The 25204-nt window shown below is 34.4% G+C and overlaps 1 protein-coding gene across 1 annotated transcript in view; it reads right to left on the bottom strand.

Moving 5' to 3' along the window:
- LOC117179063 (nesprin-1-like) overlaps positions 1–25204 on the bottom strand; it is a 296643-nt gene that overhangs the window by 80764 nt on the left and 190675 nt on the right. The window contains exons 33-40 of the mRNA XM_033370700.1: positions 18846–19656; positions 18572–18730; positions 18118–18480; positions 17920–18030; positions 4010–15340; positions 2335–2445; positions 1787–2089; positions 1557–1691 (exon numbers count right to left, since the gene is read on the bottom strand). Coding sequence (XP_033226591.1) covers positions 1557–1691; positions 1787–2089; positions 2335–2445; positions 4010–15340; positions 17920–18030; positions 18118–18480; positions 18572–18730; positions 18846–19656 — 13324 coding nt within the window. The remainder of the gene's footprint in view (positions 1–1556; positions 1692–1786; positions 2090–2334; positions 2446–4009; positions 15341–17919; positions 18031–18117; positions 18481–18571; positions 18731–18845; positions 19657–25204) is intronic.

Consider the following 25204-nt stretch of genomic DNA (forward strand, 5'->3'; position numbering starts at 1 on the left):
AAGAGGGTTGGTAATGGATGATGAAATTTTGTAAAAGAAGAAGGATTCTGATAAGAATGAGCATGATATGTAAGTAACGTGTGATAAGTCTCTTCTGTGCCCACTTGTAAAGAATAGTCGAAAAATAAATTTAACTTTGATGAAATTATTAAAATGTATAACGTTGTTAAATGTGAAGGCATAAGTATTTTGAAATTAAAAATATTTTTTATTCTGACATTAAAAATGAAGTTGCGAATCTTGTAATCAAAGTTAGAATTTGAAAGAATTGAAACTAATACTAAATCTAGTAGGAATTTCCTATCCTGATATCAAGCGTTAAAATTATTCTGTTTTTGAGGTTTTTTCCAGAGTTTGTAAGAGAAGCAGAGGATATTTTTAGTCACTTTTAACATGCTTTATGTAGAATCGATAACTCTAATTTAATTATTAATCAAATTAAATATTTCAGATTATTCTGGAAATATTGTTAGATACTAGATTATTATAAATAAAATGAAATTTGTTGATATTTTATTAAAAAAGAATAGCTTTGAAAAACAAATTTAAATACTTAAAATAGGGAACTAAATGTTTTTAATTACAAAATCTTAAAACTAAGGTGCTGCGATAAATAATAAAATAAACGACGAAAGAAAATAAAGAGTGGGGTATAACTGATAATACTTTAATTATGTCAAAGTACAATAATTTAATAAACATTCCTTAAATACATGCAGTGTCCATATTACAACCATCACCTTAATATAAAACCACAACGAATAAAAGATTTAACAAATGATAACGATGAGAGGAGCAATGAAATAATACACATGAAATGAGTTAGGAAGATTGTGAAACATATAATGAGTGTGCGTGGGTTGAAAAATAGTGACGTCTACAAAAAAAACGTAATCAAAATCATATTTGGTCGATATTTTTAAAAATAAACATAGACATCAATATATATTACATCTAAAATATTTTCAAAAAAATATTGTTAACCTATAGTGTAATATATTAGTTATTGATCACTAGTTATTAAACATTATTAAAAATTATGAACAAACGTTATGAACTTTACAACTTTAAGAAAATATTTCCGTACTTGAAGAAAAAATCTTCGGCTGGAGTAAAAAATTTTCAACTAAAATCCAATAAATAGATTTTTACAAAAATATTTTTAAGACGTAGTTTCAAGACTAGAGAAAGTTAATTTTTTCGTATAATATCGATTAAGTGAGATCATAACTCATTTTCCTGAAATAAGTCCGTGAACTGTAAGGAAGAAACGATTCATATCAAAACTAAATAAAAATATTAAACAAATATACCTTTGAAGATTTTAAATTTCATTCCAATCTCAGAAACTTTAATTAAAATTTTTCTATTCGAGCTTTTGTTTTTTTAAAGTATTAAATTGTATTTTGAGAACTTGTGACATGTGTCGTTTTTCCGAAGCCAATGAAACGAATGAAATGAAAGATGAGATACAAGAGTTTTTAAGCGGTTCCCTTCACCGAAGCGTAGTGAGAATGAGATAAAATAAATCCTGAGTTCTGGTAAGAGGCGAGTACCTGCTGCTTTTGTTGAAGACGACTGGCCAATTCAACCAAAGCCTCTTTTAATTTATTAGCCAGAATATTGACTTCCGGAAGTTTCTCCAGTTCAATAACGCGTTCCGTTCGAGTTGACAATTCTCCCTGCAATTCCTGTGCAAATATCAACAGGTCAAAGAAGCAGAATGTGAATAAATAAATACTGGAAGATTTTGAATAATGTATCAGAAAGAATATTTTATACAAACCTCACAATCCGATGCCGAAAAATTGTTTATGGTTAAGACTGTGGTTTCCAACCAGATAGTGGTTTCATCCAAAAATTGTTTGTAGGTTTCTATTTCCTTCTGTCGTCTTTCCTGGACTCCACAAGCTTCCTCCAAGGCTGAGTGGCTTTGTTCAGTTTGAGAAAGAAGAGTTACAATCCTTGTTCGGATTCCAGCTAAAGAAGCAAGTAGTCTTCGAGTTTCTAAATCCACTGGAATTTCAGTGACTTCTTTGTTTAAAGATTCTGATTTTTGATTGTAGGTTCTGAGTTCAGCCAATATTCCCTAAGAATTTTAAGAAAAGTTATGCTTCTATTTGACTGAGAAGTGACAAGATTTTTAGGTCTATTAAAATATTAACACTGAAAAAATCTTTGGTTGGGTTAAAAAAGACGATTTGGTTTCTGTAGAATCGACAAAAACTCTCGTTTTTTTTATTGCGTGTGTTTTAATTTTACATTGTATTTTTGGAAAATTTAAATCTGATTTTGTCCATTTCCCTAAATTTGGTTTAAGAACGATTATCTTACCGACAATGCGGCAAACATAGATTGCAAACTATCTCTTGGAAGATTTCTCAAAGAATCACCAATACGATCCACAGCTTTTCTGAGTTCATCAACGTTCTGTTCCATTGTGTCCTGAAACACAATTTCTTTTTTTTATATGTTTATCAGAAACGATTTTGTTAGCACGTTTAACCATGCTGTGCACATGGCGAAACTCCAAAACATTTCAAGATGGCATTAATGTATTAGCTCCAGAAAAACTCAGCAAACCTGTCAAAAAACTGCAAGGGTAAAGAAATTTAAATTAAGTAACAATCAGATAATAAAAATCGATCAATTAATGACCTTGGAATAAAGCGTTTTAACTTACAGACTTTGCAAAAAATAAGTGTTAAAAAAGCTTACTATAAAACCAAATATATTTAATTTAACCGGAATTACAACGGAGTAGAATTTTTTTAATGTTCGATCGTACCAAATTTTTTTTTAAAAGCTCGGTTAATCAAAATCATAAATCGTAAGCCAAATAAAGCATACACATTATTATCTTGGAATTAATTTTTTTTAATGTCTTCAAAACTAGTGATTTAGCAAGTTTGCACTTCAATTTTTAATTATTGTATCAAACCGTGTTAGTATTAACCAAAAACACAAAATCTTAAGAAAGTGAATAATTTATTTTATTTTTTGTTTTCAGTTTACAACAAAATATGTTTTTATTTGCAGAAGGTGATTTTTAGTCACCAAAGCTCACAAAATATAAATCAAATAAAAAATTTCCCAATCTGATATATGAAGAAAATAACAAGGGTGCTCAATAAAAAATAAATTATTCTTTTTTTCCAAAAAGATTACCACTGATTTTTTTTCTTTCTATGACCAAAAAAATATCCGACTTTTTACTTGGTTAAAATCTTAATCTTTATCTGAAAAGAATGTACTATTTCTTAAATTTATAAAACTATGGAAGCTCTCCTCATCATGAAAGGGAAAAAATTCAAGAGTAGGTTAAAAGAAATAAAAAACAATTCTTATGAACCAGCAACACTAAGTACAATTAAAGACAATAACTTCAGATCACTGACAACAAAGCTTTATCTGCAAAAAGCATACTGGTACTTTCAAATATCAACTCTAGACAATCACAATATGCTTAAAAAATCTGGTCTTCATAACCATTTATCCATTTATGTCTTATTTTCCAAATGCAACCCCCAATCATTGGTAAGAAATATTAAAAGCTTGTCTTTAATTCAAGGTCATTAACATTTATTAATATGCAATAAAAACGCAATGGCAATTTGTTTAATTAGTTTTGCAAGAGTAAGTGTAAGGCTGCATGTATATAAAAAAGACTCACAAAATTTGAACGGACAACACAAAATTTTCGATAGTGAATTGTATATGTAGGCCATTAATAAACTAGGTAAAAAACGGAACTTAATATTATGTAGCATGCAGGTGTGTGAATAACAAATGTCGTAGAAGCGAGAACACCTAGCGCGAGCATTAACGCACCAATGGCAGGAGGTAGGAAGAAATGAGAAGAAATAGAAACAGAGCCAGAGACAAAGAGCGAGATAAAAAACAACCAACCAATAGAACAACAATAAAATGGCTATAGTAACTGTTAAGAACAGCATGTATTATGTAATTTATTACAAGACCGAGCACTCTCTGGCAAGATGAGTCGCACCTTGATCTTCTCGATGTTTTTCAGTTCGGTCTTCATTGATACCATATCTTTCTCCAATTCCAGGGAACTCGGCTGCTGGTTAGATCCGCTTCTCTCTTTACCTAAATGGAGCTGGGAGTCTGGATAGGATTCAGGATTAGTAGATGATTTTGGGATTGAAATAACAGGATTGAAAGTGTCTTCTGTGGATGTTTTTACTTCGGAAGATTTTACTTGGGTTGATTCTACTTTGGAAGACTCTACTGAGGAAAATTCTACTTCGGAAGATTCTATATCGGTCGAAAGATCCTCGGTCATCCTATTGACGAGCAGGTCCAGTTTTCGGTCATCCTGATCGTCGATGCTCTCGTGGGACAAATAGGTACTATAATCACTCCAGCTACAAATGCCACCCGGCAAATCCGCGACCAAACGTTCGGTATGGGGGACATCAAAGTGAGAATCTGTTTTGATATTAGAACCTCGACCGCCACCTCCACCTTCGGAGGAACCGTCGTTCGAATCATCATCTTTAGGGGGATTCTGATCAAAATTTTCGATCAGAGTTGACTGTTTCGATCTATAGGCCAAAGCCTCAAACAAATCACGTTCAGCCTCATGGTAGGGTCTCTTATCGATCCAGAAACCTCCATCCAGGGAAGCGAATTTGGGCCATATGGTTCCCGGAGCGTGGGACTCTTGCATAATTTTGACTAGCTTGGACTGCTTCTCTAAATCTTTTTCTTTATGCTGGGGTATTACAAGAATTTCGTCGGCGATGTAAAATTGAACCTTGCTTTTGGGTACTACATCGGGTGATGGTGATTTTTCTATTGAATCTGATGGGATCGCTGGTAGGGATATTGCCTTTGGAGGCATTTCGAATGAGTCAGAAAATGAAACCTTTTTTGATTCGAGAACTTTGGGTGAATCCCGATCTTTTAGTATTGTTTGGACTTGAGTTACGGTCTCTATTTTAGGTGATTGAGTAGTTAGGCTGCTAAAAAGATTGGGTTCTTCGATTTTTGGTATTTCTGGTTTAGTAGGTTTGACAGAGTCTGTTTTTGATGTGGTGCAAGTTTCAGTTGAAATTGATTCTTTTTTGTTGTAGGTGATGGGTTCAAGGTCAAGTGATTCCTCAATTGCTTCCTGAATTTGGATAACTAGTTCTTCCTTTGTTGAAGGAACTGTTATTGTTGGACATTCTACAGTAGGAACATTGTCATCCCCAGTAGGTCCTTTCTGGTTTTGTGTATCTGATTTTATAGGCACATGTGACTTATTAGGCTCTAATGTCTCAGAAACAGTTGCCTTGGAAATATCTGATTTTACAGAAACAGGCGACTTGGAAGTATCCGGTGTATCAAAAGAAGATAACAGAATGTGCTCTGATTTTTCGGGACCGAATGGCTTGACAGTATCGATTTTTGCTGTAACGAGTGACTTTGTAGTATCTAATTTTACAGGAACGGGAGCAGATGTTTCAGAAGCAGGTGATTTCGCAATATCTGATTTTTCAATAACAAGTGACTCAATAGCAGCTGATTTTTCAGAAAGAGATGACTTGATAATATCCGGTTTTTTAGGATCAAAGTATTTACCAATCTCTGATTTTTCAGACGATTTTTGTGAAACCGGCATTTTAATATTATCCGATTTTTCAGAAACGGATGGCTTGGCCTCCTCTGAAGCTGTTACTTCAGAAACTGGATTTAAATCAGGAGTGGAAAATTCAGAAATCACTTTATGGTGGACAGAAGAACCATTCACTTTTTTTCCTTCAGTGACTTCTTTTTTTACTCTACGTTCACTCTTATCATTGTTAACATTTGCACATTGACCAGTTCTCTTATTTGTGCTTTTTTCTGATTCTGTTTGCGGTTCACTTTTAGCCTTTTCTTGAATCAATTCCAGTTCTTTTAGAGGCATGATAGCTTTTATCGGTTCATCTGAAACAGAAACTGGTTTTGTCTGATCTATTAGAACTTCTACTTGCGTAACCAAAACAGCAGTTTTGTAAATTACGTTTTCATCACATTCTGGTTCTGCTGTTGTAGGTGACTTTTGATTAGTTTTAGAAATTATTTCTTCCTTTTCTGAGGGTTGTACATTATCTTTGAATTTCTTACCCTTGTTCTTTTGTTTCTTCTTGCTAGATGATGTTTCCTTTTCTTGAACTTTTTCATCCTTAGCTTCAACTTTTTCTGCTTCTATCTTTGTTTTCTCAAGCTTGTCTCCTCTTACTTTTTCTTCTTTCTTCACACTCTTATCAGCCTCTTTAGAAATAGTATCTTTCTCTTCCTTGCATGCATCGGAAGACTTCTGTTTATTAATAGCTTGTGTTTTGCTTTCACCTCCATTATTTTGAGGTTTTCGAGCATCTATAAGTGTTTTTACAGAATCCGTTTTTAGTTTCATCGAATCATTCTTCTCTTCTGTTTTTGACATTTGAACAGCTGAAGCGACATCCGCTTTTTGTTGACCTGACTTGTCGTGTTTTTTCTTCTTTTTCTTTTCGACTTCACCATCTTTTATTGGCTCTGTAACTTGTTCGGTTTTATTTAAGTTTTCTGTGACAGTTTTACTTTTGTGAACGCATTTAGCATCTACTGTTGGAATCTCTGATTTATCACCCGCTTGCTGATCTTTAGTTACATCCATGGGAGTTACTTTATCCCGTATATCCTTTTCTCTCTTTAAATCCTGAACTAAGGCTCTTTCTTTGGGAGTTGAAGCTCTTGGTTCAGCCTGTCTCTTTTTACTTTTTGATTTTGTTTTAGAATTCTCACATCCACGAGATTGATCTGTATCTTCTTCTTTAGCTAATTTTTGGACTAATTTCGCAGAAACTGAATCTATCTGTTTCTGTGCTTCCGGTTCTTTTTTGTCTGTTTTAGATTCTTGCTTCTCCAATTCCGATTTTTTCTGATCTTCAGTATCATATTTTTTATTTTCTTCTCCTTTACTCTTCTTTGAATTAACCTTTTTCGACTTAGACCCTACTTCATCAGTCTTTTTTGAAGACTTCAGTGACGGACTTTCTGTTCTTAAATTAGTATTGACATCTTCTGCACCTTCAGAACTATGGTTTGCAGATTTATCTCGTGTTTGTGACCTATTCCTAGAACGAGATCTTGATCGACGACAGCGTAATTCCTTCCTATTCACAAACTCCATAAAGCCTTGATCATCTACTGGGACAAGGTTTTCTATTAGTTCTACTTCAGGAGCCTCTTGTACGTGTATTTGTATTTGAGGTGCTGAACGTTGAACAAGAGTAGGAATAGGAACTTCAGTTTTTTCAAATGCATCTTGTGCATCATTAACTTTCTTAGCAGCAATAGCAGCCCACGAACTGTTATCTGATTTTGGCACATATTCTACTTTTGTTTCAGTTACAGTAATTGGTAGTTCACTTGCAATTTGAACCTCGGCCTCTACTTCATCAGCCCAAAGAGTTTTATTATCTACTATTTGAAAAGAAGGAATAGTTTCAGCAACTGAGGATTCATCAACAATTGGTGGTTTCGAAAAAACTTTCGGCTTACTTTCATCTTCTTTTATAGCATAATCTGCATCCTTCTGAAGTTCAGATGAAACATCTGCTCTGAGATCAATTCTAGGAAGGAGAGAGACATTGGTTACTTTTATTTGGGATTCTTTAAAATCAGCTTGTATTGCCTTTGGTTTTAAAATTTCTCTTTCCTCTTGTTCAGGTTGCGGCGAGGAAGTCGCAGATTTAGCTGCAATCTCAGCATAGGATTTATTCCATTCTTTAGGAATTGCTTCATGAGAGATGGAAGTATTAATTTTTGAACATTCTTCGGAGATTGTTTTAGCAATGGTATGTTTCTGTTTTGACAATGAATCAACTTGCTTATTCTTCTTTTTCCGTGATTGTTGCTTTTCTTGTTCCTGCTTTACTATAATAGGCTCAATTGCTTTTTCAGATACATTTCGAACAACTGTGGTTACCTGCAAAGTTATATCTGAAGTTGCAACTGGAGGTACAACTGATGTAATAGATTTAGCTTGTTCAGACCCCTGGATCTCATTGGAATCTTTGATTCCAACAATTGATGCCCACGATTTAGCATTTGGATTCAACTGACTAACAATTGGTTTTTCTTCTTTTGCAGGAATGACTTTATCAGCTTTCTGAATTACTTCGACTGACTTTCCGGACTCTTTGATTTCAGGTTTTGGAGTCTGCTTCTTTTCTTTTCCTTTTTTATCCTTCCTATCCTTTTCCAAATTTTCTTCATTACTTAAGACAGGAGATGATTTTGTAATTTTCGACCCTGGCTCAAGGGGTAGTTTCTCTGTAACTAGAATCTCAAGACTTTTGATATTAGACTCTGGTTTTCTAGAATCTGTCATATCGGTTAAAGGTTTCTCTGAAGCTTGCAATTCTGATTCAGTGCTTACACTTTCAATCTTTTGCTTGCTAGATTGATTCTTCTTTGATCTTTTTATTGGATCTTTTCCCAATTGGGCTGCTGGCACATTTTGTTCTCTTGCAACTTCTTGAGGAGAAATTTTGGAAACTTTTGAAACTACTTTTTCAGCAGTGACAAATTTCTCATGACTTTCCTTATATTTCTCTTTCGAATTTGCAGATACATCAACTGCTTTATTTACTGGCTTAATTACATTTTCATCTTTAAATGATTCTGCTTTAGACTCTTCCTTTTGTTCTTTGCCCTTCATTTTTTCATTTGACGTTAGTGATTTTAATTCATTGGTCTTCTTCCCAGGTTTCGTATCTTCTGTTCGTTTTGATGGTTTGCTTTGAGAGTCTTCAAACCCATCATCTTCTATAACTAACGTATCATCATCTAATATATCCATCCAAGCATCATCTGCTACTAAATGAACAGCTGTTGATTTTTCAGTAGATAATCTTATATCTTTAGGTAAATACTTTCCTTCTTCTGATTCCTTTTCAACAGGTTTAATATCTTTAGTTTCAGTTTCTTGTAATACTTGGTCACTTACAGCTGGAGAGTTTTTTTCGTTCGCTGGTTCCTTTTTATCTCGCTTAAGATCTTTACTTTCCTTTAATTTATGTATTTTGTCGCTTGTAGCCAAAGAGTCCATTTGCTTAATTTTTTCAACAAATTTAGAATCGTTTTTCTGCTCTACTGCCGTAGTAACCTTCTTTTCTGGAACCGCTATTCCCTTTTCTTGTTCCTTTGATTTGTTTCCTGGAGATATAGCTGCAGCAGCACATGTTTTGGAAACTTCAACTGTAGTATCATCGAATTCATCATCTATGGCTAAGGAGTAATCACCTAAAATGTCCATCCATGAATCGTCTGCGGATAAATGAAAGGGGGTTGTTTTTCCTGAGGATATTGGCTCCTTTACTTGAGGTGGTTGTTTTTCTTTAAGACTGTCATTTGTCTTTGGCGGCTTTGTTTTTCCCAAAATTCCCTGTCCTTCTGAAACCTCTATTTCTTTTGTTATGACTGTTGTTTTAGGCACATCTGTGCTTTTTGGTGCTTCCTTTTTAGATGATTCCTTCTTTTCAGGTGCTTTTTTACTGTCGATTATTTCCTTTTTTATAAGCTGCTCAGTTTCCTTAGTTGGCGATACATCTCTTTCTTTAGATAATTCTTTAAGCACTTCCTTTTCTACAGATGCCACCTTTTCCTTTTCTATCTCTTTTATTTTAGGTACATCTTTTTCTTTATATGCTTCTTCTACTTTTAGTCCTTCCTTCTCTTGGGATGCTTCGTTTACTTTAGAGGTTGGCTTTTTCTTGGGGTTCTCTTGCTGCATCTCCTTTGCCTTAGATACTACTTTATCTTCACGTTTCTCTGTTTCTTTTTGTATTTCTTTTAATTCAGGTGCCTGCTTTTCTGTAGGTGCTTTATTTTCTTTATGAATGGTACAATGCTTCCCTTGGGACGCCTCCTTTCCTTTAGGTGTCCTCGTTTCCTTATGTGCATCCCTTTCCTTTAAAGCTTCTTTTTCCTTAAGCAAGTCCTTTTTTAGGAGACTAGCAGTTGCCTCTTCCGTATGTACCTTCGTTTCTTTAGGTGTTTTCTGTATTATAAGTGTTTTATGTACTTCAGCTGTTTCTTTTTTCTGAAGTACTTCCTTTTGGTCAGGGAGTTCCTGTACTTCAGATAAATCTTTTTGATGTGAGATAGTAGTAAAGGTTTCCTTCGGTGCTTTTATTTCTGCGAGTGTTACATTTTTCTTATTTAGTTTTTGGCCCTTGGCTTCTTCTATTTCCTTAAGAGTTTCCTTTGCCTCAAGCTTTACTTTTTCTCCAGTTAACTTCTTTTCATCACGCACCAAATCCTTGAATTCTTCCTCCTTTTCTAGCTTACATTGCGCAATAATTTCAGTTTTCTGAACTTTTCTTCCTTTTTTTACCATTGCTGTTTTTTCACTCGAAGATGACTCAGATTTGTTACCTTCAACATCATTAAAACCATTATCGTCCATATCTAGTGAATCATCATCTAAAATGTCCATCCAAGAATCATTAGACACTAGATGAACAGGTTTTGGTTTATCCACTGTTCTATCCACTGAATCATCCATTAGTTTTTCAGTTGACTTATTTACTGATTCATGGAGTGACTCAGTTGTCACTTCTACATTGACATCCCTTTCTATAACAGTTTTGCGATCAGAAGCGGTCGAAATGTCACTAACCTCATCTGATTGTACCCTTTCTTTATGCTTATTTGATTCCCATTCTAATTCAGCAACATTAATTTCAGCTAAAGAATATTTGGGGGTTTCTAATGCTAATGCGGATATCCTCATTTCTAAATCTGATATTGATTTCACTTCACTAGATTCTACTTCGGGTGTCTTCATTATTGACTCTTGGACAATTCTGTCAATACTCGATGATCTAGGTTCGGAAGATGGAGGACGTGGGTCTTCTACGACCTTCTGTACCTTATAATACCTATGAAAGTCAACTTCAGCTTGAGCATATGCATGATAGTCTAGCCAATAAGGCTTGATTAATTCTTCATAATACTGAACATTTTTTTCTTTGTCCGAAATCTTCTCAGTTTTCTCGTTTATCTTTTCCTCCATTACAATCTTAAGTTGCGGTTCTTTCTTGATTTCCAATTTATTTCCTACTTTTTCAGAATCTGCTTTATCTGGAATGATGTCTAATCTTGCTGTGTCAATAAATTCTTGAGTTCCAGTACCCACCGAGGTAATAGAAACAGTTTTACATTCCGTCTCTCGCTCCTTTATAATCATTTTTAAGCTCTCATCAGATCTTGGGACAGAAACTGAATGAGTCCTCCTTCTATCCTTCACGCTACCAAATACGTCTCCCTCGCCAATTTCTAAAACGAAATCTGCGGGAGCAACGACGTTGCTAGAATTCAAAGCCACCTCGCCTATCTTCACAGCTTGATCTACAATTTCATTCATCTTACTTTCATTGACAGAATCACACGCTACCCTAGCATACGTAGTCACAATACTAGCCTCTACATTTTCCGGTCGTAAACTTATGATTTTATTTCCCATAGAACCCTTGGTTTTTGGTAGAGGCGCGTTCTCCAAAATTTCAATTGACTCGATAGATTTTTCTGCAGAAGGTATTACTTCCTCTGACCCAGTTGTTGTCGCTATGGTTGTGACAGTCTTTTCGATTATCGAAGCTTTCTCAGAGAAATTCATTACGTCAGTCAAATCTTTCGATTTCTCTTCAGTAACATCTTTTACAATTTGAGATGATTGCTCCTTTTTAGGAATTTCGCCCTCCTTAGATTCTGTTTGCTTCTTTAACTCACACGAATCATTTTTGGAACCTTTCTTTCGATTCTTGTTTTCAGAATGTTTTATGATCTCCTTTTTCACTGATACCTCGACCAATCCTTGCAATTGTGATTCACTAGATTCGATTTTTATGGATACGGTTTCATCTGAATCTGCTTTTAATGATTTTGGAATAACTATTTCATCTGCAATAACTTCAGTATATAAAACTTGATTTTCCAATTTATCAACAAAAGCAGATCCGGGAACTTCTTTTTTCTCAGTATTTTGTTCTGATGAGCTATTTTCTGGTGCCTTTTTATGTGTTTTTCTTTCTTCAGCGGGAACTTTTTTAGGTTGTTCCATTTCTTTTGATTCTCTACTTTCTTCATTTTTAGCAGATTTTTTATCTTTGCGAGATTTCTTATTCTCTAACTTGCTCAATTGGGTGTCTGGTTTTTTGAATTTTGTTACTGCCATTAAATCAGTATTTTTAATTGATTTGCCTTTAATTTCCCGTGTAACTTTACCACTTGAAGTTTCAACCTCTTCTTTAAGTTCAGATTCTTTAGAATTTTCTGATTTGTGAGATTCCTTTACATATTTATCTGAGTCAAATATTATATCATCAGATGACATTTTTGATATTACGTCTTTAGCTTTGTTGGTCTCAGTGTCTCCTTTAATGCGTATTTGCTTTTCAGAAGCTGCTGCTGTACCTTTTCTTTTCTCCTTCTCTTTAGAATTTTTTGATTTCTCAATCTCTATTGTATTTTTTTTACGTTCAGTTTCAGCTGTTACCTCTTCAGGTGTTACCTTTTCTTTAGTTTTGTTCGCTTTTACTTTATCTTTCTTTTTAACATCTGCTTTAGAATCCTGTTTCGCAGATATTTGTGTTTCTTTCTCTGGCACTAATATTTTGTCTTCTTTTGTGGCAATATCAGATTTTTCCCCAGTCTCAGCAACTTTCTTGCTTTCCTGTTTAATTAACTCACTTGAAGCTGTTTTGGCTTTAGATGCTCTGGTAGTAACTGTTTCTTTTTGAGTTAGTGTATTTTTTTCTGATTTATTTTGGGGATTTACTGATTTTTCGCCTTTGATTTTCTTACTTTCTTCTTTCACTGGTTCAATAGAATATTCTTTAACGTTTGTTCCCTGATCATCAACCTTTTCCTTGTCTGTAAGAGGTTTTTCTCCAGATTTTAACAATTTTTCATCAAGTAAATCAGGATTTTGATTAGCTACCTTTTCATTTTTATCTTTTTTAGCTTTCAACTGTTCTTTTTTAGATTTTACCTTTTGCTTATCCATGTTCTCAATTTCTTTTAAAGCTTTCTCTATTTCATCTTCATTAGATTTATCAAGCTTCTTCCTTTTCTGCTTAGGTTTCTTTTCTGATTGTTCATGCTTTAAATCGTCAATGATAACTTTATCTTTCTCTAGTGATACTTCCTTTCTTATATCTTTTTTTTCTACTTCTCTCTCATTCTTTTTTCTTTCTGTTTTTGTTTCAACTACTTTTTCATCTTTATTCCTTTCTTTCTTTTCATCTTTCTTTCTATCAGACTTAGTCTCTTTCTTTATATTTTTATTATCTTCTTGAACTTCTTTCTTTTCATCTGCTTTCTTTAGTTTCTCTTCCTTATTTTTGACTTCCTGTCCCTTTTGACCCTTCCGAACATCAAACTTTTCTGGAACCGGTTTTGAAGTTACACCATTATCACCTTTTTTAAACTTTTTCTCAATCTCGGGCTTGAGTTTCTCTTCTTGAGTTTTCTTCCTCATATCTCGTTTCTTCATAGTATCCCATTCATTTTCCTTTTTATGCTGAGCTTCACTAGAACTTTCTAAATTAATTGTATCTGGAAATAGTTTAGAATCTTGAGGAGTCATTTCTCGTGACCTTGAACTCTCTTTAGACGTTGGAGCACTAGGTCTTGAAGTAGGTGGTGGAGTCACTCGGCTACTTAATCCCTGTGATAACATTTTTGCATACGACATCGATGGTCCTCGAGCTTCTAAATGATCACTTGCCTCTTGCTTTTCTACCACTGCTCTCTTTTGATCTGTTTCAGTTCTTACACCCTGGAAGTCCTTCTTTTCTGAAGGAACTAGATTTTCTTGTTTTTCACAATCAGGAGCCTCTACAATTAGAAGAGCTGAATGAGGTTCTTCAGTTATGAGTTGTGGTTGTTCTTGAATAACAGAAACTGGTTCTGACAAAAAGACATGTTGCTGCATCAGTTCAGGCTGTTGAATCAGTTCGGGATGTGGAATTAGCTCAGTTTGTGGGATCAGTTCAGGTTGTGGCAGAAGTTCAAGTGGCTGCATCAAGTTAGGTTGTTGCATCAATTCATTCATCTGATTTATACAGTGTTCAGTCACAGGACCTTGAGCTGGTGAGTACAATTCCCCACTTGGCAAATAATTACCCTGAGTAACATAATGATCTCCAGAATAACCAGAGGGTCCTTCAAACGATCCTAAAATCATAGGTTCTAATCCTTGCACTTGTTGATGAGCTGGTGCATACACATAAGAAGGAACCGGATAAGCTCCCAACTGAGAACTGATGTATCCCACCAATTCAGGTGTTGATTGCATGTAATCATAAATTTGAGGTTGAGAAGCTATAGGGGTCTCATAAGGTTCATCTGCCCAATCAGAAGTTTGAGCCCCAGTCGACCAATCCATTGATTCTTTCTCACAACATCTCCTCTTTTCTACATCACTAGACTCACTCATTTGGCTAACACCTTGATAAAGCTTTTGTTCAGCCACTCGTACTATGGAATCAGGAACATTGTCTTTAGTGGCTTCAACTACTTCAATAGATACTGGTCCTTGAGTTTCTTGACTAGATTTTGCTTGACTAGATTCTTTAGAAAGCTCAGTAACTCTACCCATCACAACCATTTCTTTTGTTTCCGAGGAAGCTCTGGACATATTTGCTTGCATTCGTCCTCGAAGAATATCAGCATAGGATGTGGATCCCGGAATCCACATGGGGCTTTGTGATCTACCTCTTGTATGTTCTTGTGGTGCCAAACTTCCTTTCATTTTCTTCTCTTCAAGAGGTTCAGATTCTAACTCTTCAGTTTCACTTATTTCTATCTGAACAGGGGTTTCTGTTCTCGCTTCTTGTTTCTTCGGTTTAGAAGGTGGCTTCCTTGTTGGTGAACGACCACGACGAGCTTGATCAACCTTTCGAGAATCCATGTGTCCAGATGAGTCAATCTTTCCAGATTTCACTCTTGGAGATTTGGCAGGGGTCTTGCCTATTTCTTGAGTTGCAGGTTCTTCAGTGGGAATTTTAGATTCATTCTTTGCCTTTTGAAAAGCCTCTGATTTGCTTGTAGTCAGTCGAAGGGCCTGAGTACTCAAGGGGGAAGAAGGAGGAGGTTCATCGCGTGGGTTCCTGAAGGGGCTATTGCATCGCGAGTTGGAACGTGATCTTCCCGCAGCGATGTCTGCGTACGACACAAGACCAGGGGCCCTGATAACCGTCTCATTGAGTGGGACATAGTGTGGATCCACTGCATGAATCTTATCCACCAGTGTTCTCGTGCGTTGCCTCCAACTGTCCATCCTTGTCTGCAAGGTCTGCTCACAAATCGAGCAGCCAAAGAAAACAAGGATATGTCAATGGATTTCGAAAATTGGGGCATATTTAATTTCTTTACTTCACTAATTTACTTAACTGATCAGATCATGGGGAATCTATCTTTTAATTAAAGAATTTTAAATTATTATAATTAAACTTTTATAATGCACTTTATTTATCGTAAAGTTATGTGCCTTTCTCGATACAGATTTTCAACATTCGTATATGATTTCATTTAGTGAATAACGCGATAAACTTTTCCTATTTATAACACAAGCGCTCGAACACAGACATTAATAGTAACAAAAAACGCGATCTTGCAGATCAAGATATGTGATCTCATACGTATAGAATGGTACAAGTGTAAGAGTAAGACTTTAGACGCAACGCGAACCCGATCGACGATCTTCGACAGGTTTCCGTCCACCGATGGAATATTTGGCTATCGACAGCTTAACATTTCAACCACTTCGCGGTAAAGAGTAAATTTAATCAAAGAATGTTCGACTTTCGATCAATTCGGTTGACCAGAAGTCGAAATTCCTTAACGCTACGGGTCTAATGGCTCGATGTCCGGTGTTCCTCGCTGAACCAAGAGTTTCGAACGTTCCGTCCGAGACTGAATTTTACTCTGTAGAGACTTTATTTTCTCGCGGTGAATCTGTTTGAATAGTCGTGATAGAAATGGAGTTTAATCATTTATGAAATTTCGCGAAATAATAGTGGATTACGTCGACAGAGAAAGGCGAAGAAAGAGAAATGGAAAGAGAGAGATGAGGTGAAAGGATCCGCCACAATGATAGAAAAATGATATAATAGTGGTGAAAAAGAGATCCCATGACGTGTCCCGTAGGCCAAAAGGATGACAAAGGATGACCAGAATGACAAACGCGATAACGAGCAAAGATAAAAACAGGGTAGGTCGGTGTGGAGGGAGAGAATGCAGCAAACAGAAGTCATAAATAAAATGCTAGTCGACAAAACGAGAAATTAAAGAAAAATAATTATAGCATGTGTAACGCAAAACTTCTTTATGTTGTATCAGCGCCATTGCGAGTTTTATAATTTTATCACCCTGTCCGAAAAGTTTATCCACTGGAGTTCACTTGATTACTACAGCATTTGTCGAGAATCATTTTACACTCTTTGAAGTAATTACCATTACCTTATAAGTTACTTTTAAGCTTGTGGTGCTTGTAAGCGTGCAATGCAACCCGGGTGCTTTGTGATCAGAAACTACATTAATATTACATTAACGAAATGATAAACATGATTCAGATGAACAATATAAAAATTACAATATTAACACAAACAAGCATAATCAAGTAACCTCCCTCGAACAGTAGTGTCACAAATGAAACGTTCTTAAAAACTAGGTGTAAGAGGTAAGAACAGTAAGGCAAAACGGAAACGTTAAGATCAAGATACCAACCAACAACCTGCGAGTGATATACCACCATGATACGACAGCAACATAATAATCCCAAGAAGATAATCAGAAGGATTTTTTTCGAGGAGATGTTAGTATATGGAATAGGATAAGGAAATTTGGTTTTTGAGGAGATCGTTCAAGTGAATGAAAAGCAGTATGGTTTTCTACTAGTGAAGTTATTCATTAGCTTAAATTTAAAAGTACTCTGATTCAGTATTGATGTTCCTCATAACTGGTGGTTCTCGATACATATTTAGTAGTGGGAAATTACAACGAAATGTGCACTTGTGGGAATAAAGCACGGAAAACAGCGAGTGTATTCCACTATTGTGGTCAACCACTTCTGATTTGGCAATTTTGTGGTTCTCCGCTAAGATTTTTAACTGTTGTTTTTTTCGAAACTGATCTCTACTAATCTGGATAACACTTTCTAGCTTTTACATTGCTTAACTTTACTTAAGAACTACAGTTTGAGTTGAAGAACAACAATAGAAAGCTTCAGAGTTGGTTTTATTTAAAATTTTAATTTTTCGTATTCTCTACTAAATTTTAGTTGAAAATTAATGTTCGGTAACAGTAACAGATAGGACACCATTATTCTCCACCACACTGTCTTTCAATCTGCTGACCTGTCTCCATTAAAACCAAAACCGATAATAAGCTAAAAATAATGACAATCAGTAAACTATATGGTACTCTTTCACGAAAAAAATAATTGCCAACAAAGCATATAAGCAATGGATGATATTTGGATGAATAGTTTAATCCACAAAACATATTTAACAAAAGAAAAGTTAACCTAATCGTGATCATATTTCCACTACTATAAGTTCAACTAATATCACAAAGGACAACATTCGTCAAAATCCATCGATTTGTGTAAGTAAGGCCGTGAAGATCGTCGATTGGTGATCGACATACAAGGTATTTACTCAGTTAGTAATTATTATGGTGTTAGAAGGTTAAATTGACGTGGTCGTTCTCCTCGCGACAAAAAATTTAAACTGTTCTGTGTCAAGTTCTCTATGCCAATTAAGATCTTGGTGGTGGTCTTGAGTTGGTATCATTTAAATTATATAGAGATCAACTCTTGCTGCTTCAGCGCACGGTGCATATTAGATAAAAGAGAAAGAAAGATAACCCTACCTGTTGCTCTTCCAGAGCCTTTTCTCTGTCATTGGGAAGGTATGTAGGACTCAAGACAGTCCTTAGTTGCTGTTCCACTTGGACGATGGACTGCCTCAGCTGTTGTATCTCCTGAAAAAGATGATTGTAAAAAGTTAGATGATGTTGATAGGAATATCTAGATTCCTTGATATTATACGTATACGATATCGTCCTCACCTGTTGGTAATGATCTATTTGCTGAAGACAAGCTTCCAAAGCAGATGTTTGATCTTTCACCGTATTCAAAACAAGATCCAATTCCTCTAAAAGTTCGCCGGCTGCTTCACTCACTCGATTATCTCCACCGATTCCAGATCGGAAATGGATCTGCAGCTTCTCCACAGACATGGTGATCTTCGTTTTTTGAATAGATATATCACTCAACATCTTTTCTCTGATCGCATGTTGATCTCTTAGAGGTTTCTTTTTATTCTGAGGCGATTCCAGACTCTGTTGAGCCTTTTCGATCCAATTCCTGACGTCCTTCATCTTTTTTTCACATTGCTCCCATTCCTCGCTCGTTTCTTGAAGAAGAGCATTCTGAAATAAGATGAACAATATAGCGAAGCTCTTTCAGAGAGAACTTGAGCCAATAAATTTCCTGAAAAAAATGAAAGATGATTTAACTTACCCTTTCTAGAAGTTGTCCTTCAACATCAGCCTTCCCATCTTCAGCTGCTGTAAGTTTCTCTGGAAGATCTCCAATGCTCGTCACCTGACCAATGTTCTCCAACTCTCTCCCCATGTCGCTCAAGTTCTTATTCACTTGTTTACAGCTTTTCACTGCAGTCTGGAATACATTTTATTACAATTTTATTATTAACTAATCACCGTTACGAAATGTAATACCTTCATCAGTAGTATGTAAATAAAACATAAAACGATGAGTCTGAGATTGAACCTACCGAATACTCGTGAAGCCTTTGTCTAGCTTGACTAAGGCTGCTCAGTCTCAAAGGTTCGGCCAGGAAAAGCCTCTTTTCTTGAATCCAGACTTTCACTGATTCGTGTAAGGCAAGGAATCTTTGCCAGGCATCCATAGTATCTCCAATTAATTGTTTCTTCTCATCCAACCAGGATTTCACTTGTCCCAACTGATCAGTCAAGTTTGCAATGGTGCTACCAATCATTTCCTTTTCATTTTCATCCCTGGTGTTCTCGATAATGACATGGCCATTTTTCGTTAATCGTTCGAGCTTGTCGGATATCGGACCCAGTTCGTTTTGTATTTGGCGAAGGTGCTCCATCAGTTTAGCTGGTTCGATGGACCTGTTTTGAACTTTGAGTTCAGCCTGACGAATCCAGGTCTGCACTTCGTCCACGTCGGTCATATAGTCTGACCTCGTCGTCTTCGCTCGTTTTTGCTCCCTTTGTTTCTCTTCCATCGCTTGGCTGGTGTCTTCGGCTCGTAGTTCCAAAGACGTGAGTTTCTGGGCTAGATCAGTTGGTACCAGCTGCTGGCTAGCTTGATACCGCGCCTTTGTGTTTCCTGAAAATCCCTTTGCAGATTCCACGAGAATGTCGCCTCGAGATTTCAATGCTTCCAAATCCGTCTCTGTAGCCTCCTGATTAGCGCTGAATACATAGAAGGTCGATATCTGCTGACGGAGTTCCTCAAGGTCAGCACTTAACCGTTCCACTTCCTCCTCGAATCTTTCAAGGTTCTTGAGGTCAGTGTTCGCCTTTTCGGACTTATCCCGAAGTGAATCAACAAGTCTAAAAAATTGAAAAGTTGTCTATAATAGTTTCCTGTGATAGAAATAGCATCTTAGTTGTGTTAAACTGAATTCTGTTTAATACAAATAGTTTTGAGATAGAGTGTAGCAAGTTTACTGGATTCATTTAACTTTACATTAATTTTGCAGAGAATATAAAGTAGTATTTAATAGAATAAAATTATTTTACAATGGATTAATGGTATTTTTTAACAGGTAAAAGATGAATCAGTTTGAAGAAAATAAACATTTATAAAGTTATTTATTAAACGAATTGTACTTTATATTATACTTTTTGTTATATAGCTTCTTACAAACTTTTTTTAAATAATGCGATTTTGATCAATGATGGCTCATATAATTAAATTTTTGATACAATCTCGGAAAATGTGTTAATTGATTATTTTTTGATACACAAATATTATTTTACAAAAATAAGGTTTTTCTTTTAAAGAACCATAAATCTTTTTCATTTTTTATAATATCATAAACAATCGCAATGGTTACAAAGGTAGAAAAAATGGGGATTTTCCGTTTCTGAGTTTTCAACTATATTGAGAAAAGTTCTTCACAAAATTGTTAATCTCGTAATTGTTAATCTCTGTAATTGTTAATCTCGAGCCCAAAATCAGATCCCTCGAAAAATAGATTTTCTATGATTTTAAGAATCAAAATAATATTACTGATGATAGTATTTAAACAGCATGTTTCTTAATAAAAAAATGTTGACATTAATGAAAAACTTTTATTTTACAATGTTTTTGTCATTGAATTTGATCACAATCTTGTCTAGTTTCAAAAGTACATTTTTTTATGGGTAATATTGTTGAAAAGATCACTTTAGAAGAATTTTTTTTAAAACAAGTAACTGTGTTTCAAGATTATTTACTCCGAAAAATAAGCCATGATTGATTACAATCCAACCATTTTTTTAAAATTATTTAAGAGCAGCACTAACGAAAAAATAAATTACAAAAACTGTTGTTAAACAATTATTTTTCCTTAATAACATAAAAGTTGTAAGTTTTCTGGTTTAACAACTTTTAAAGAGCACATATTGTTATTACGTTTGTAAACATTAATGTTCCTTATGTTTACAAATAAAAAATAAAATAATAAATTGCAGTGAATCTTATCCTAAAATAAAACCGTTGCATATTGTTTCATTTCGATCCAAAGACCTTTCTATTTTCGACCCACCTTAAAGTCTCATAAATAAATAACTAATTTACCAAAAACATTTGAGAAGAATGAAAAAACTGAAACTGGCCATATTGTTTCTGACAAGAAGCAAGAAGCATTGATCATTCTTAAGAAAAAATCATCCCCTATATGATCGTGGAGGGTTTTCACATGCAAAGTCCGTCTGTACATCTAAAGAATGATGCCTCTGGAAAAATGTCAATCGTTACAAGTATATCTAAAAGTTTATTGTTTTGCGGTTTGTTTAGGTAAATTTTATCGGTGGTCTGGTGAGACCCAAAAACTTGAGTTTGGTGAGATCGGACGAATTTAGATTCGGAAATGCGTGTCGCGTGCTGAGTAGCCTACGGTTAGTCTGGCTTGAATCCCAGCCGGACTCAAGCCGTTCCTAGAGGCCTTGGCTAAAAGTAGATGACCAAAGTATGTATGAATGTTTCTTTGGGACATCTCAGTGGAGCAGGCAATGAAAGTTTTCACTTGAAAGCATGACTAACAATCATTGACTAATGATGAGCAATAAGTCAGGAGATAATTAAGCCAAAAATCTTCATCTTTCTTTCATCATGATTACCTCCACTGAATTAATCAATTGATTAACCAATTATCATTACTTTATAATTATTTTAAATTTTATTTTGTTATCATTTTGATATTCATATTAATTACTCCAATTAATTAAAAGTAGAAATTTTCAAAAAATAGATTTTAACTCATTCAAATATCAAAAAAGTACACAAATTCACTGGTTGTGGGGCAAGACATTTTTATCAGGGCTTAGCAAGTCCATTGATTTTGGAACATGATATTTGTTTCGGAAATATGTTTTCCATATGACATCATCACACTTCTTTAGGCACAACTTGAGGCTAAAAGTAGAAAATCTCTATCTCTCTAATTGTATTTTTTCTATCTCTCCAGCCTTCACTCGTTAAAGTAGCAGATGTCAATGTCATATTTCGATAACACTGGTGGATTTCTTTTTTAGAAGGTTTACATCATCGATGCGGTCATTAACGTATTTAATGAAAAAATAAGGAAAACTCGAGACTAGGTTGTTAGGTACCTCCTGTAACGCGAATTAAGGTTCCTCAACTGACGATTTTGCGCGAATCGTTTCACGCAGAATTTTGTATAAGACAGAAACCTCACGTGATCATGCAGAAACGAAAATAAAAGGAGGTAAAGCAAAACAAATTGGGGCACGGAAAAACGGTGTCTAACTAAAATGAAGAACTGTATTTTGTTGGATGAATAATTTTGTTAAATAAAGGTCATGACCCTAAAGTAAAATTGTGAAGTTCCTAGGACACAATATTTGACTAGTTTCGAAAAAATAGACTTTAAAGTTTTATTTGCTGGTCCTATGGACTACAAAAATATTTCTTTAAACTGATACAGTAGTAGCTAAGGTGGTAACGTGCCGCGTTTGTAGTCAAAAAGTTGCGGGCTTGATTCTCGCTGTTTAAAAATTAAATCCCCTACAAAATTGTTGTTAAATTATGCAAATAAAGTAATTTAAGTGCTATTTTTCCAATCAAAAACTCGCTGCTTCGCAAGATTATCTTTTTTTCCTCAAAAAATCTTTTTGATTAATTAATTAATTTGTAATGCATAAGAATTACATTTTTAATGAGAGAATAAAGGTATTTAAAAAATTGGTAAAAGTGTGGGCAGCAAAAAAGAGCGTCTTTCTTTCGAAAATTGCCAAATATTGTGTCCAAGGAATTTCACAATTTTACTTTAGGGTCACGACCCTTATTTACGAAAATTATGAATTTGAACAAAAACACACTACCTGGCACATCCCTTGTAAGTCAGCTTCACACTTTATAACATGGATATTCTGTTGTTGTTTTTTTAATTAAAAAAAGTTTTTTTCTCGGGATTTTTTTAAATCGAAGTGTCTCGCCCCGACATTCAAGATAAATCGTGAAATATTTTTCATGAGATTGGCCAGTTGATCCGAAAATTTAGGACGTTCTTTTTGAATCAATAGAATCTGCCCAATTTATTATTCAACATTAGAAAGATTAAACTTGAATCTGCGAATCAAAAATCCGTCTGGAAACTGGATGGCAAAAATAGAAAGGAATATAATTACACACCGCTGAGATGATTCAATCAGATTCTATCTAAAGATGGATCTAACTTTATAAGGAGTACCTATAAGTACGAGCTTGCAAAAACGTGTAGGTGTCCGGTATAAAATCCTCTTATCACAGCTTCGGTACAAATGCTTCCTTGATTAATTTTTTCTATTTTTCTCGATCCGTTGAATAAATTATCGTTGGAAAATATTTTGAAACGAGTGTAATTTGATCAAAAAAATAATAAATGGCGCGGCACAAATCAAGCCAAACAGCAGCGGTTCGCGGTTCGAAACGTATTGAGGGGCAAAAACTCGCTTTGGTTATTCTTGCAAGGCGCCGCGACGCATGCGGGATGCTTTTGGTTCTCCAGTCACAAGAGGCGTCGCGACGCCTATTACAAAGTACCGTTACCTAAGAATAATTTTCGAATAGAGACTCAGTTTACTCGCGGTCAGTTAGCCTGATTGGTTGCACGTTACAAGTTCACGAAGAGTTTTTACAAAAAAAGGGGGACATTTTAAAATAAAGAGGGATTTCCAACAAATGCGAACTTAGAGGCACAGCGTTACATTTTTTTGTTTGTATATTTATATAGTGGAGATTGAGAGCTTTCCAAAACACCTCAAAAGTCCTTTTTACGTTGGGGAAAATGAAAGGTTATCGGTCTTCAAAATTTAAGTCTCCCAAAATGGGGTAACGTGATGAAATAAACCAAAAATATGATTCTGGCTTGAATTTTTAACAGATTTCAAATTTTTTATTTGGAAACAGAAATTGTAGGTCTGGTGGAACTAAAAAAAGTGTTATATGTGAAATTTCTCATACGACCCCCAAAATATTATTTTATGGTAAAAAAACCATTTTCGGTGATTGCTTATTTTACCACGGTAAAAAATCACAACGCTACAATCGACAATATTTCAAAGTTTTTTAATTTTCTAAATTTAAAAGTAATTTAATGTCATCATTTAAATCTAATATTTTTTTACTGTTGAAATAATCCAAAGGAGTTCAATTCTGTATGGGACCTTTTTTTTATTACAATTGGTTAAGATTTGTCTGAGTAATCGAATTTTGAGCGAAGTAAACTTCCATTTTCAATAATATAATTAAATTTTTAACCACATTGTTAAATTTTCAGATTGCAAGGATGAATTTTCTACCAAATGATCGAATTTTAAACAAAAAATAACAAACTTCAACCAAAAATAGTTAAATTTCCAGGAAAAAATTGGCATTTTTTAGAAAATAATTTAATTCTTTAAAAAATGGTGATTTTGAAACTCCAAAATTTAGATTTTTCGAAAGAAAGTAAAATTTCAACAGTTGAAAATTAAATGCTCAACTGGTGAAAATTCCATTTTATTTCGTTTTCAACATTTAAATTTGCAACCGTTGAAAATAGAATGAAATCTTCGATTGTATTTTCAAACTATTATGTATTGAACTGGTGAAAGTTTAATTTCCTTCAATTTTCAACAGGTAAATTCTTAACAGTTTAAAGCTTATTTAACAGTTGAAAATAGAATAGAATTTTTGACTGAATTTTCAAACTGTTGTAAATTAAACTGTTGAAAATTTAATTTTCTTCCGTTTTTAACAATAAAATTTTTAGCAGCCTAAGGGTTATTTTTTGAAAATTAAATTATTTTTTTTGCGATTGACAAAAAAATTCCTATTTCCGTACATAAATCCATTTTCTGTCTTTTATTAGTATGAACAAAATTTAATACAAACGAAAACCTTTTTATAATAATGTGCAATAGTTTGTATTATGTTTTTTTTTTTAAACAACTATTATGAATTTAAATAATTACACATTCCTATAAATAGGTTTTTCTTTGCATTTTTCCAATCTTGATACTTGTATCTTCGTTATTTTAAATACCTGCTTTAAAATAAATTTGCATACAATTATCTTTTTTGTTAAGCAATAATTCTGAAACACGAAAAGTATTGAACATGACCTTTAGAAAATGGAAAAGAATAGTCGTTATACTGAAGACTTTCAGAAATGGAACAAGTGGTTATTTTTAACATCTTGACTATATTTACCCTCGACTGAATCGGCAGAAAACAATGCTTAAGTTCACCGTGAATCAGGTTGATATCCGCAAATAAATAGCAATTGCACTTGGAACAATATTACCATACTGTAGAATGTTTAAAAGTTGTTTTCCAATTTCTCTCAATAAATAATATATTAACTAGATTGATAATTAATATAACTTAAATTCATTTTTTATTGCCATAAAT

The sequence above is a fragment of the Belonocnema kinseyi genome, chromosome 8 (assembly GCF_010883055.1).
Source record: "Belonocnema kinseyi isolate 2016_QV_RU_SX_M_011 chromosome 8, B_treatae_v1, whole genome shotgun sequence".
Taxonomy (NCBI): domain Eukaryota; kingdom Metazoa; phylum Arthropoda; class Insecta; order Hymenoptera; family Cynipidae; genus Belonocnema; species Belonocnema kinseyi.